General features: G+C 40.8%; 1 protein-coding gene across 5 annotated transcripts in view; it reads left to right on the top strand.

Moving 5' to 3' along the window:
• The window catches only part of si:ch73-63e15.2 (protein strawberry notch homolog 2), a 61,202-nt gene extending 47,392 nt beyond the window's left edge, over window positions 1-13,810 (top strand). For all 5 annotated transcript variants that reach the window (XM_056378236.1, XM_056378235.1, XM_056378234.1 and 2 more), the window contains 15 exons: window positions 312-494; window positions 738-859; window positions 971-1,102; window positions 1,246-1,381; window positions 2,798-2,910; window positions 4,895-4,966; window positions 5,123-5,231; window positions 5,343-5,414; window positions 5,562-5,705; window positions 6,072-6,166; window positions 7,242-7,334; window positions 7,474-7,602; window positions 8,154-8,230; window positions 8,573-8,763; window positions 9,214-13,810. In XM_056378236.1, the coding sequence (XP_056234211.1) occupies window positions 312-494; window positions 738-859; window positions 971-1,102; window positions 1,246-1,381; window positions 2,798-2,910; window positions 4,895-4,966; window positions 5,123-5,231; window positions 5,343-5,414; window positions 5,562-5,705; window positions 6,072-6,166; window positions 7,242-7,334; window positions 7,474-7,602; window positions 8,154-8,230; window positions 8,573-8,763; window positions 9,214-10,499 (2,954 nt within the window). In that variant the 3' untranslated portion in view covers window positions 10,500-13,810. The remainder of the gene's footprint in view (window positions 1-311; window positions 495-737; window positions 860-970; window positions 1,103-1,245; window positions 1,382-2,797; window positions 2,911-4,894; window positions 4,967-5,122; window positions 5,232-5,342; window positions 5,415-5,561; window positions 5,706-6,071; window positions 6,167-7,241; window positions 7,335-7,473; window positions 7,603-8,153; window positions 8,231-8,572; window positions 8,764-9,213) is intronic.
• Window positions 13,811-14,503: the final 693 nt, after the last annotated feature.

The raw sequence follows: 14,503 nt of genomic DNA, 5'->3' as shown, positions 1-14,503 counted from the left end.
ATGCATTTGTCACACCATGTCAGCATGTGGACCGTTAAATAGTTTGCCCATACGTTTTTTCACTATTACTGGATGTAGCCAGTCAGCTGACTTACCAGGCATTTTCCCTGCAGTGTAAATTTAACGGTTAACAGAGTGTTGATTGTATGTATCTATATATATACTCGATATTTTTGTATATCTGGTTGTTTGCGTGACATTAGGCACCTTTGATTCGGAATAAAACGCCCTTCTTCTTGCATTCTTGATTTATTACTACTTTTTTACTACTAAGTTCAAATGTCTTATATCATATTTTGGCTTCCAATCAGGGAAGCCTAGAGGTCGCCACCCCAAGGTACCTAAGCACACAGTGGACAGCGGCGGTGTGATCAACATCACTGATGACAGCAGTAGTGACTCTGATGGCATGGACACAGACTCCAACTCCTCACCCGACTCCCTGCTAGACAATGATGATGTCATCTTTGTGAACCACACTAGCTGCCAGACAGGTAGGGAGGTTCCCTTTTTTTTCACTGGTTTGTGTTGTCAGTAAGATTAATGTGTCTGAGAGTGTAGCAGAAGAAGATATTGTAGCCGTTTCAGAAGTGTCTCAATGAATAATATATATGTATAGACAGTGAAACAAGCTTCCACTCAGTACTTGACAGTGTAACCTTTTGCACCCTGTTATTTTTGTGACTTTCACCTGCTTGGATTACATAGTTAATACCCCCTCTGCTTTGTGTTCGCAGCAAGGATAGAAGACATGAAGCAGGGCCTCCTCAACAAAATATCCGTGCTGGGAAAAGAACTACCTCTTAATACCTTGGATGAGCTCATCGATAAGTTTGGCGGACCAGATAAAGTCTCAGAGGTACGAACCTTAGACACTCAACTACAAAACTCCAGCTGGTGAGATTCACATGTTCTTCATCTGTCGCCACCACCTGCATTGAAGTGAACGATGTAATTTCTTTATCTACAGATGACTGGTCGTAAGGGTCGTGTAGTTCGTCGTCCTGAGGGTAGCGTCCGCTATGAATCACGGGCTGAGCAGGGTCTTACCATCGACCACATCAACATCAAGGAAAAAGACCGCTTCATGAGTGGAGAGAAGGTCAGATACATCAAATTGAAATATATATATATACGTATATGTAATGTCTTGAATGGCTCCACCGTCTTCAAGAAATTCACTGCCTTCTAAACATTGTTCATTAAAATCTCCCCCAATATTCCAAACCTCACTCTCTATTCCAGTTGGTGGCCATCATCTCAGAGGCAGCCAGCTCAGGGATTTCCCTGCAGGCGGACAAGCGAGTGAAAAACCAGCGGCGCAGGGTCCACATGACCCTGGAGCTGCCATGGAGTGCAGACAGGGCTATTCAGCAATTTGGTAAGTTAAGGAAATCAATCTTACAATGAGCCTTTCAGAGGTAAAGGGGGAGTAAATGCTTGAGACTAAAACTAAATTATTAAAAGTAACTTACAGAAGAGGAAGAAGTCTGGAAAATGACTCATTGCAACTGACACCATTGTGTTAACTAATATGCGGCTTGAGTGTAATTTTTCTGCCGCTCTTCATCGTATAACAACTTGAAAGATGGACTGGTTTCTGTTTGTCAGGGGTTCATCAGCTTTCTAGCATTTACTGCTTTCAATATATATTTTTGAAACAGGTAGCAATGTTAGAGTCATAGGTTATCGGGAATATCAAAAGAGAAATTTGTAGGAGTAGTTTCTTCTTCAAGGTCAGGAGAGGGTCACTGCCCTGCCAAATGTTATTCCTCACTCTCATGTTTAAGCCAGAGGCTACCAAATTAGGACAAATGCTGTCTTGTCTGACTGAAACACTGCTGGTCATATGAGGCTGTGGTTGCTACCAGTTATTTCACATGGCATACTCTAAACATTTAACCTTTCACACTGAAAACAGTTGCAGTTGTTTAATCCATTACTGAGTATGAGCATTGCTTTGCTGCAAGTGACAAGGATTTAGAAAAATGCATTCTCTGTCTCTGCATCTTCAGTCCATCCCCCCCCCCCCCCCCCCCCCCACACACACACACACACACACACACACACACACACACTATCGCAGAGAAGTGGATGATGAATTAATTGGTCATAGTAATTATCAAACGTATTAAATAAGACTTTCCATTAGCGACGTCCTTTCAGCTTAGTATGAAATGGCGGGTTAATAGTGGGTTAATGCTCACATAGGCCAGAGCACACATTGTGCAAATAAACACACACACAGTAAAAGTTATTTACTCACAAGAAGAAAAAACATTCCAAAAGGTTTTTCTATGTAAATCAAGAGACTTGTTATAGTCGGTCAATAACACCTGGCTAAAACAGAGGATCTTCTCCTATCAGAGCAAAGATTAGTTTTCTCTGTTATTTGATATTGCAGATCCTATTCAGTCATCAGGAATACCCGCTTCTTACTTTTCTGTTTCTGATTATTTATCCTGTCTGTCAGTGGGTGCAGCATGTGTTCACATGAAATCAGTAACTTGTTTTTTGTTAATCATATATCATGATCATGTTTTGTGTGTCTGGTTGTTGACACCAATAAAGTCTGTTGAAACCACAGCTGTTGCACATACAGGGACATCAAGATAAGCTGGTGTGAAATTATTTTCAAATGACAAAATCTGCATCATTCCATACTGCTGGTGTGTCATTTCAAACCTTAGCAAAACAATACCTCATTTGTGAAGAATATTTCCCTCAGTAGTCATCTTTTTAACACTTTTAGTTGTAGAGACTGTGTCTTATCGTCATCTTTTCCTTGTCTTTTCAGGTCGCACCCATCGGTCCAATCAGGTGACAGCCCCAGAGTACATCTTCCTCATCTCAGAGTTGGCTGGGGAGAGACGTTTTGCCTCAATTGTGGCAAAGAGACTAGAGAGCCTGGTAAATATAGTGGCCTTATTAATGGGTTTATGTGGATGTGCATGTTGAATTCGCTCTTTTTATTTTGCACAATTTCTTTTGTCCCATATTTCCTTTGTTTTTCTTTTTAACTCAGTGAAATCTGTGTTATGGGGAAACAATCCTTTTCATCTTCTTGTCCTATGGAGTGTGAGAAGAATTGTTCCACTGTAAACAGAGAGGATCTGTGCTTTGTGTTTATTGATTGTTGTGCTCTGGGTTGCCATACGACTCTGCCATTTGCATCTTAACCCTGCTCTCACCCTCTGTACTTCCTGTTTCGTGGGGTGTTCCCTACACTAGAGATTCTCTGTAGAGTCTCTTTTATTGTTGGTTCGCTTGAAGTTACATCAACTTTTCTCCACAAACCCTCAAGAGACTCTGGGTCTTTCCCCTCTCCAGCTCCAGAATGGAAAACTGAATAAGCAGAAAAAAAGCAAAGAGCTTGTCTGGATAATTTATAAGTCTGTGGTTATTTTCCACAATTATCAATGCATTTCAGCACTAGCAGTCATTTATTTCCATAGTGACACAGCATGACAGTTCTTTTGGGAAAAGGGTAAGGAGGGTGCGAGGGAATGGCAGTTCCAGGAAGTCGTTCCCGTGTTTGCCAGCTGCGTTCGGTAATCTGCATCAAGAATAGGTCACATCTCGTCTGGGTTCTTGCCTGCCTGAACCCGATACAACACAAATACACACACACACACACACACACATAGTCACTGCAACTAGGCGGCTGAATACCTTTGCAATGGGCTGACTCCAGATCAGCAGTGAAGTCATATTTGGCGAAGGCATTCCTTTGTTTTGGTATCCCAAGGCATTTTTCTGTGTGGGCAGAGCCAGCAGCTGGCCACAAGGCTGGTCTGCTGTTGACTTGGCGTCTTCTTAACTTTCCTTCACCTCCCTCACAGTACATTTGAAATCTTAAAAGCACTAAAAACCACCAAACACAGGCTAGGATCTTCAGTATCCTCGGCATTCAATTTTACGTATAGATGATTTGCTTATCACTTTGCAAAATGTGTATTGAAGTCCTATTGAGGCACAAAGTAATCCCAGTAGACAGCTAAAGAAAAAGTTTGCCTTCATGCCTCAACCTCATTAGTTTACTCTGACACCCTGGACACACACCAGGCTGCGTACTCACATTGGTGAGTGTGAGTGTGTGTGCGTGTAATGATGCTTTCCCATGCCGCTGTTTGATGCAGAACAAATGTACCTGCATCTGACAGAGTTTGGACCCTTCATATTAGACTGTTGTCACAGGTTAAGTCCTGGGTTATTTGACTCAGAGTAGTTTCACAGATGAGACATCATTGATAAACCACAGAGTTATATCAGACTGATTATAAATATATTTGGCAAATTGTGTTTTAGATTCTAAACATTTTTTGAATTTGATGCCATTTCCTTGTGAATATATTCGGGTTTTGAACTGTTGGTCCGACAGATTTTTTATAGACCAAACGATTGATCTATAAAGTAATCTACAATTTAACTGTTTATGAACATAATGCAACCTTAAGTTAAAGTGGTGGTTAAAGTGTTTACAGTGGAAACCGTGCTTGGAAAATATGCAAATAAAGTTGTGGATTTCTACAAATTATAAAAAGTTAATGCAACATAATAACATCCACTGTATGACAATGTTAAGTAACTGATTGAGAAAAGCAGAATTAATAGCTCAAAGTCCACACCGATATACACTGTAATGTTATATTAATCCTATAATAATTGTAGAGAAACAATATAGTTTTTAGCTGTAGAAGCTGCACTCTCTCATCACTGTGTCCATCTGTACAAGTGTGTGATGATGCTCAGATGGCTGTTAAGCAAATACTGCTAATACTCATACTACTACTACTACTGCGACTACTACTCATAATAATAGTGATGATGATGATGATAATGATGATGATAACGATAATAAGAATGATAAAGATGTTGCTAATCCACTTTGCAGGGTGCATTAACCCATGGAGACAGAAGAGCCACTGAATCCAGAGACCTGAGCAAGTACAATTTTGAAAACAAGGTAAATAAATTTAAGAACCCGAGAATCATATTCTGATGTTCAATGCGAAAAATGTGCTTCTTTCAAATTTAAACTATTTAAGATTGTCTCTCTTTTAGCAGTATACAGTATCTGAGAGAATGTGTTCGTAATAACTGGGTTTCCCTTTTCTTGCAGTACGGTACCAAGGCTCTGGATAAAATCACCAAAGCAATCCTTGGCCACATAGAGAACAAGGTGCCCCCACCCAAAGGATACCCCGGGGGTGACGCCATCTTCTTCAGAGGTCTGTTTTAGCTTCAGTTGACTGTGCTGGTGAAGCTGTTCTCAGTTTACAGATGCTGCCAAAGTTTTCTATGATTAATCAGTGAAGCAAATATGTTTTTATTTATTTCAGACATGAAACTCGGAATGATGGATGTGGGCATCTTTTGTAGGGAGTCTCGCTTTGGGATCAGTACTGAGAAAGGTAGGGTACCCAAAGAGGCATGTGGGCAAATTTCATTCCAGTATGCTCAGGCCACCTACTTCAAAATATAACGCAGCTGTCTTTTGTGATCATCTGTCAACACAAAATTAGTTTCATTAACTGTTCCGTGTTCTGTTTTTATCTCAGACTGCAGCATCACCAAGTTCCTGAATCGTATCCTGGGCCTGGAGGTCCACAAGCAAAACCATCTCTTCCAGTACTTCACCGATAACTTTGACTACTTAATTGAGAAGGACAAGAAGGAAGGCAAATACGACATGGGAATCCTAGGTAAGGAGCTCAAGTGTCACTCATAAAGACCAAATTTTAGGTTTTACTTCAAGGAACAATCTGTAAACATAATGGTGGCCACAATAACAACAAATAAAAACACAGGAATGGAATCTGATATCACTTTAAAATGTATTGACAGGCCTTTTAATGAACATACTAATACTGGACAACAACTAAGTTATAAATCAATTATATCAGTAATTGTTGAAGAACACTGACAGTAGCTGCTGTTTGTCTGTCAATGTACAGTACCTCAAACTGGATCGTAATTGGCCCTTGAGAATTGAGTTTTATAAAGTTAGTTCCTAATCTTCTAATATTGGTAATTATTTTTGGTTCACTTGTTCTTTGTGTCTCTGACAGACCTTGCCCCAGGTAACGATGAGATCTATGAGGAGAAGCAGGAATCCTTCCTGACAGCTGGAAACCCTCAGGATGGACAGGTTGTTCTCTATAAGGTATGGACCGCATAACCTCATCTCAGGTGTCTCCGCAGAGGGGTTTTCAGCATTATGTTGTGAGACAATGACATCATTGTGTTATATCATGAGTTATCCTGCCATGTCTAACCTCAATTTTAAAGGATTCAAAATAAGAATTGTGTAGCACAAATTAAGAAATGTGTCGGCTATGTGGAGCTGTATGTAGAATGTATCGGCCTTGAGAGGGGCAACATTTAGTCTGAGCACAGGCATAATCTAGGCCAAGACTGTTCTTACAGCATCACACGTCACGTTAAGATGTGACCGTCTTTGCCTTGTAACAGACTGAACACTGCTTTGTTGTGCCTGCCAAGACAGCTTGAGCGTTATGAACCAGAAGCAGTGCTATGAATATACATGATGGCCAAAAAATGCAAATCTTATGCTCTCTCTTTTGAGTTTTATCCAGTACGGCTTGCAGGCTCCCAATAGACCAAACAATGGAAAGTTCACATTCAATGGCAGCAAAGCCATCTTCATAGATTACGAAACACATACTGTTGACTATTCATTAAGATTTTTTTTTTTTTTAAACATTTGCACTGCACACAGTTTTTGGATACAAAGAGACTTGGCACAACAGTGAAAATGTTCCACATAACCTACAGTCTCACAGGTAGTAGCAGCGTCTGAAGTTATGTGTTTTGTTTTGATGGATGTCACTTTGCTCGCAGTAAGACTGTGATCATACAGGCTTAGCCCAAGGCTAAGGAGCCTATGTAGACAGTAGTTGTAGGTGGGAACAGGATAATTACTGGTATTTTCTGCTTTTCACTGTCGGCTGCAGGCTAACCTACATTTGACATTTCATAGTTGGCAGCAGGGCAGAATGCTGCACATTCAGGACCAGTTTAGCAAGTAAAGAGAGAGACTGTTGGGTACATGCCTAACTGTGGTACACGATGAGTGTTATTCACTTATACATCTGTATAACTGCATGTTATGAATTATGCGTTCATTATGCCTGTTTACTTTCAGGCAGTGTGTTGTTGCTTGACTGCTTAGCTCCCCCTCATGCTTTGTCTGTGTTTTGTTTTTTTTACCCCTGTAGATCAGTGTGGACAGAGGTATGCCCTGGGATGAGGCTTACAGCAGGTCACTGAAGCTCAGTGGTCATGATGAGGGATTCTACTTATCCCAGAAGGTGAGTACATGTCATAATAAGAAAACAAACCTTATTATTTAAGCCATACCTCATAGAATAGCAATGTGATGACACAATAGATGTTCACAGAAAGGATATTCTTGAACAAAAATTCACTGTCTGTGCGACCTCTCCACAGCTACGAGGTAACCACCCATGTGTGCTGCTGGCTGAGCAAAGAGGCAAAAACTTCACTGTCTTCAAGCCCAACATCGGCAAGCAGACCCACCCCGAGAGCTTGGACAACCTGCACCAACGTTACCGCAAGGTAATGGCCCAAGTGTCTGTCGATGAACCGGTTAATACCAGTGGCTATACACTATATGTAGTCTCCATTTGTTTGAGAAAAAATTATCTTCTTAGTATGGGAAAGGTTTGACAAAAGACAAGGCAGCACATTTTCAGGAGTGACACATCATGCCTGCTAAAATGATTTGCAGTCACCATTTGGATAATTTAGAATATGGAGTCTGCTGCCCCCTCGTGGCCATGGAGAAGTACTGGACCAGGCAATATTAAAGGCACTGTCGAGCTGAAAAATGTATTACAGTATATAAATATATAACAGTGGGGATGATGAAGTTTCTTTTACATTCATGTAGCTGATTAAAACTTTACTACAGAGTGATGATTAATGACCATTCACCATAAGCCCACTGAACACTAGAGCCACCTACTCCTTTATACAATCAGTAATTATAAATCAGATAAAATTATGTTATGACTTTGGTAATAAAGAGGTGTCTTTAACTTCCAACGAAGTTTCTCTGTTGGTAAAGATGGATTTTTAGCTAATTTCAGTTTATGTTGCTTTTCCAGGTGACTCCAGAGGAAGCCAGAGACAGCTGGGAGAACCAGTTCACCTTCTCCTTCAAGAAGTGTAGCCATGCCAACTGGTAAGCAAGAATCCACAGTGTCCCTTGGGATTAATGGCTCACTACATGCAATCAGGCTGGTACTCATTAGGGCTCAGTCAGGGTGGATTTAAGGTCAGATGCCATTCCTAAGGATTTGCAGATCACCTGAGAACTAGTCATGAAGAAATAACCTGCAAGTCTCACATGTGACCTTGTTACCAGGTGACCAGTTAGTGGTCTTAAAATGTTTTTAAAATGTTACTATGGAACAGTCAGCCTGCCATGTATTTTTCTTGAAAGAGGGATTTGTAAAAATGAATTATAGGCTCCTTTGGTGTATGTATAAAAGATGCGACTTTTTCTTCTCTGTCTTCTCCCTAGGAATGGGAAGTGTAAGAAAATAGAGGAAGGCCAGGAGTGTCTGCAGGGCATGCGCCTGCGTCAGTACCACATGTTGTGTGGTGCTCTATTGCGTGTGTGGAAGCGTGTATCCGACGTGGTGTCTGACATCACCAGCACCAGCATCCTGCAGATTGTCCGCCTTAGAACGAAGCAGCATAACAAGCAAGTCGGTTAGTACATGCCCCTGCCAGAAGGATTCACACTTCACTAACACAATGCACATTTGTATTAGTTTTTAGATTTCACGCTGGTAGGAATAATCTCTAAATCTTGATAGAAAACAGGTCTAGCTCAGAGATTAAAATGTGAATTTGAATTTGCAGATCTCAGTGAGTTGTTTTCATGGTAGAGTGGGATGTTGTCAAAGAGCTGACACTTCTTTATGGCAAATTGAGGAAATGAAATGAAATTTTCCTATGATTTCACAAAGATATAAAAGATCATGAAATGGAGCACACATTATAGAAACACACAGCTGTGCATATTCAAAGTTAAACCTGTCTATCAATCAGTACATGTGCTGTGATATCACCGTTAAATGAAATAGTCAGAGTAGAAAAAAGTGTTTATTTAACTAATAATTTGGTGAAGTCTGAGTGTTTACTCTTCTTCTTTCCCAGGTATCAAGATCCCAGAGAACTGCGTGGCCCGTGTGCGTGAGGAGCTGTTGCTAATGGACGAAGAGGTGAAGAGAAGGCGAAAGGAGAAGGAGCAGCAGGCTGTGGAGCAGCGGCTGACGGAGGAGCGCATGCGTAAAATGGAGCAGGAGAACAAACACCTCCTGGCAAATCTGTTCAACTCGAAACCCATGCTTAACCAGTCCCTTGCTCAGTCTCTCGGCCAGAACCAGATCCTCAAACTGAAACTGAACCAAAACGCTGTACAAAGGACACAAAGTCGAGGCCTCTCTCAGCTACAGAGAATGCAAGGCCAAACCCAGTCCACTTTACAGCCGCCCTCCCAGAACTTAACCCTGTTGTCCTTACAGAGAAATCCCAACCAAACCCAGCAACGGACCCATAACTGGCCCAACAATCCCACCACCACCTCCACCACCAACCAGGGCCCTCTGCCCAACACAGTGAGTCACAGCTCCAATTTCTCTCAGTTTTACCCCCAGCCCTTCATTTCCCCTTTTTCACACATGAAGAACCCGTCTCTTCCACTCCATCAGGCCACACTGTCTCCCAGCTTGTCTTCCAAGAATCCCATGAATGAGATCTTGGACCTGACTGTCAGCTCACCTTCCCCCTCCCCAGACAGCACGGAGGGCGGGCTAGGTCTTGAAAGTCTGGCAGGACATGCAGCAGCATTCGGAGATGACTTTAATCTGGAGTCTCTGATTTCCCAGAATGCACCGAATGCCCAGCACGCTGCACAAATACAGCAGCCTCTTTTGCTACCACAGCAGCAGCACCAGCAGCAGCAGCAGCAGCAGCAACAACATCTGCAGGCCACACAGCAGCAGCAGAATCACAACCTGCTGGCCAACAACCACCCCCAGGACTTATTAGATTTTTTTGACTTGCCCCTGTCTCCCCAGATGCCCACACAGAAAGCCAGCCCTTCATCCTCTACCTCCTCCTGCTCTTCTTCCACGTCCTCCACGTCTTCTGTGTCAAACAACCTGGTTCCTCACGTCTCCACCGGCCTCATGAACTCATCCACCCTCATCCCAACATCGTCCTCCTCTTCTCTTTTCTCCAGCCCGCCCTCTTCTTCTTCTCTGTTTCCCGGCTCTTCCCCCTGCTTCCCCCCCAACTTTCTCCTCCCCCCGTCAGACTCTATGCCCTTACCCAACGGCCACTGCAGTTCCGGCACTCTCGACGTTCGTGAGGCTCTGAACAGCATGCTACAGGCCGGACCGGACCGCAAGTCTGTTATTCAGTACCGGCAACAAGACTAAGAGCTTAGAAACAGCAACAGCTCGTCTGGACTGTGTTTTTCTTTAGGTCGTTTTTTTTTTATTTGTCTTTTAAAGCAGAATGCGTCTTGTTCGCTGCTGTCTACGATTGCACCCCTCGGACCTACTCCCTCTCCCCTCAGGGCCTATAGTCACGTCACTGCCTGTCCTGCGCTCTGCTCACCCTTCTCTCCACCCACCTGTAGCGTTCACCTGCTTGAGGCTGTCGAGGTGATGGCGGGCTCGATCAATGCCAGATTTCTACACCAAAATGTGTCCTCCACAGTGAAAGGCAGCTGTTAAAAGAAAAGTGAAAAAACAAACAAACATGTGATAACTGTATTTTATTGAACACATGAGCTGTCCAAACAAAAGCTCATTCATTGAGGTGTGGAAATCTTTAATAAACCTCCCGCTGCTGATTTTTACGAGGTATGATCGGTGAAGTTGCTGGAAGCTCTAAATGCCTTTCACCAGTTAACACCACATCTTTAGAATTTGCTTTACTGTTACTTCGCTTCACAGCCATTTGTCTTGGCTAAAAGGCCGTATGCAAGGCTTGGTTTGAGTGATACAAAAGATAGTTAAACTGGAAGACAAGAGAAAAAAAACACATTAAATCTTTTAGCTGATTAGCCATGAAATGCCTCAGTTTTCTTTTTTTTTTCTTCTACATGCTCCCTCGTGTTTCTCTCCCTGCTTGTATGAACACTAGTGTGAGGAAAAAGGGAGAGGAAGAGCAGTCTGCTGTTGCAAACAGTGCCTTTGGAGAAATCTATAAATGCAGTCTTTAAAAATCCATGTAGCCTAATGTATAGATTTGTACTTTTGAGCGTTAGTTTTCCATTTTAATTTAATAAGGTGTTTATCTATTTAACATTTAGCCCCCTCAGTCAGTCAGTCATCATTTGTGTTACAATATGCTGGTGATGGTTTTCTAGAAGAAGCCTCCAGTGGGCCTGTATGTGCTTGTTTGATTGTCTGTGGATCTGCGACAATGTGCTAGGAGGTTAGAGTGTTAAGCAACATGGATAAAAATTGTGTCCAAATATTTTATCACTTTTTTTTTTTTTTTTTTAACAACAATAACATTTAGCGGTATGACTCCTGGTTTGATTTGACTTTGAATTTCTCAGGAAAGTCTCAAGAGGTTTGTTGGGTTGTTTTATGTGTCATTTTGACCAACGTAGGTAATGAAAACTTTGTTTCAGTCCTTGATTACAGTGGATGACAAATAATTTATTGTCTTGAGGTTTGAAAAGCAAATCCTGTTGTTTTAACAAAAGCTTCACTTTGATAGTAGCAACAAGTCCAGTTATCGTTGAACCCAGTGTTCAAGAAGAGTTCAAAATATAACAAATATCTGATTAAATGTGTTTCCATTTCAGGCATTAAGGCTATAAAAACATCTGAGACATGTAGACTTGTAAGGTTCACTGTGTATAATAGTACATGTTTAAAAACCTGTGAGATCTGGCCGTCTTTGAGTGACAATGATGCACTGTTCATGACAAAATGCCAGAATAAGTTCAAGTGATCAAAAAGCAATAAAACCATATTCTACATTTGTGATGAAACAGAAATGCAACAGTACTGTTAAAGCTGAACAGGCAAAGCTTTACTGCTACCTTTGCATGGTATGAATCTTCTTATTTCTGTTGTCTTTTAGTTAAATAGGCTCTGAAATGCATACAACCTTTGTATAGTAAGTTTTCACGGGATGAACGCAATGCGTTCTTGATGTTTTAGTCATCGTTATTATAAAAGTTATTGTTATTTATATTTAAGGGATATTTAGATTTTAGATATGTTATCCTGCTTATTAGAATAGTTAACGAAATGTTTGGTCAGGGAAGTTTCTAGTTTTCAAGATTACTATAAAACAAATTCTATTATAACCTGCCACCAAATACGATTGCACTGTTCTGTACTGCTGTACAGTGTCTGGATTTATTTCTGCTCATTTCAGTTTTGCTCTTCTCAAGTAGAATTGTTTCTCCAGCTTTGTCAGGTCCGCTCCAGACCTTTGTCAGGCCTTCAGTTCGCAGAGAGATACCAAAGTATTCCACAGACACCCCTAAAGTTACTGGCTCTAAGATATCAGACCTTTTATCAATCTCAGGAAGAAACCTTCAAGAGGTGTAACAGCGGGGCGTTAGCAGAAATATATCATTTCCCCTTATAACAGTGGTGAAACTAACCAATACATGTGCTGTTTTTTCTTAACTTTGTGCTGTGACTCTTGCTGTATTTATGTTTTAGACTTAATGTGATGGGTTTGTCATTTGTCCTTGTGAAAATGTCAGTGATTCTAAATGTTTATGCCTTCTTAGGGCAAAGATCAAAGGCTGTTTCTTTGTAAGGAACATTATTTCTCTGTGGACATTTTTATTTTTATTTGTGTTGCAGTTGTTGGACATTTAATTCCTGTTAAATTTGACAGATTTTTGAGTCGATTCGCACCCAGGTTATACTGAAATGTGCAACTGATCTGTCCAAGCCTTTACACCTCCCTCAGTGCAACAGATGTTTAGGTTCAGGTTTGGACTGACTGACTCCCCGTATCACAGATTCTTGTCAATGTTTGTTGTTTTTTTGGGGTTTTTTTTTTATTTGCAGCATCTGAAAATAGCATGTTTTCCTCATACCTTCATTAATTTTGCTTTTAATATTCCTCATCAGGCACATTCCGAGACATCAGTCTGCAAAAGATTTGCCTTTGATTCTGTGTGTTAAAGTCACACCTATAAAGCTTTATGCATTTGAGGGATATGGACCGCATTTTTAGGAAGAAAAGGCTTTTTTTTAAGAATCCTTTATTAGTGTAGTTAGGCCTTTTATCATTTTATTATCATTTTGCACTAAGAATGGCATAATCAAGTTACTGTTCTCTTGTTGGTTATGATTGAGCGTTGCAAGCTTGTTGTGTTTCTGATCTTTGATGGATTCCTCTGTGTATACTGTAACCATCTCTCTTGTTTCTCCACCGTTTGCATATTATATAAATGTTATCACTCTCAAATAATTTATTGCTAACAAAAAATGAAACAAAAAACATGCTACTGATTGTATTGTTATTGTATTTTTAAACAAAGCCTATTTTTTCTGTACAAAAAGAAACTGTGTTCAGCACTTTTATTCTGGGTTGTGCTTTTGTTTTCTATATATTTATAATTTAGATCCAAATGTATATATTGTAAAATTTGTGCCTTTCAACTAATTCTTTAAAAAGGTTTTCTACTCATTAAAGGAAGGACTATATGAAATTGCAATCTTAACTTTGTAAACAAATAAAAACTTGAAGATTGCTGAAACTGAGTCTCATTTGTTAATCTGGGTTGACCAGTTTTACCACACCCAGTTTAGTTTAGGAAATGGCCTTTGTCCCAACTAAGTGGGCGCAGTACGTGAGACATCTCTCCTTGCTTATTTAAACAGGTAACAGTAAAACTAACTGATGAGACAGAACATGTGTTATATACTGTGGTGGAAAGCACACTTTTTAGTCTAGCATATTTATTTTACAGCTGCTGCTCTTACTTGAATGAAGGACCTGAATACTTCTTCCAGCACTGATAAAGTGTAAAGGCTGAACTGTTACGCTGATGATGTAAAAACCTGTGTTCAGGCACCAACCAAAAATGTTTATATTCATACAAAATGTGAAAATATCCGGTTTCTGCCAATGATCGTCTGCAGTATCACATTATATATAAACTGTACTGAACTCATTTGAACTGGCCTCAATATGCAGCAACAGTTGAAGAGTCAAAGGACTCATGGACATTTGTTCAGGGGTGGAGGCCTTTTCAGGCATGAGTGCCTACAGGGGCTCATTAGCTTGCACACTGTTAGGACCCTAAGTTGGTCGAGGAGAAAGGGCGGTAACAAAAGTCTAGATGAAGAATTTGAAGAGTCCCAAGGTTCAGGATTTCAAAGGTTTGCTGCCAACATGAAGCACAGTGTAATGTCAGGGAGAGCCAAGGCCAAAATAACAAACACAATGA

The sequence above is a fragment of the Seriola aureovittata genome, chromosome 6 (genome assembly GCF_021018895.1).
Source record: "Seriola aureovittata isolate HTS-2021-v1 ecotype China chromosome 6, ASM2101889v1, whole genome shotgun sequence".
NCBI classification, from domain to species: Eukaryota; Metazoa; Chordata; class Actinopteri; order Carangiformes; family Carangidae; genus Seriola; species Seriola aureovittata.
This window is presented reverse-complemented; position numbering and strand designations above follow the sequence as displayed.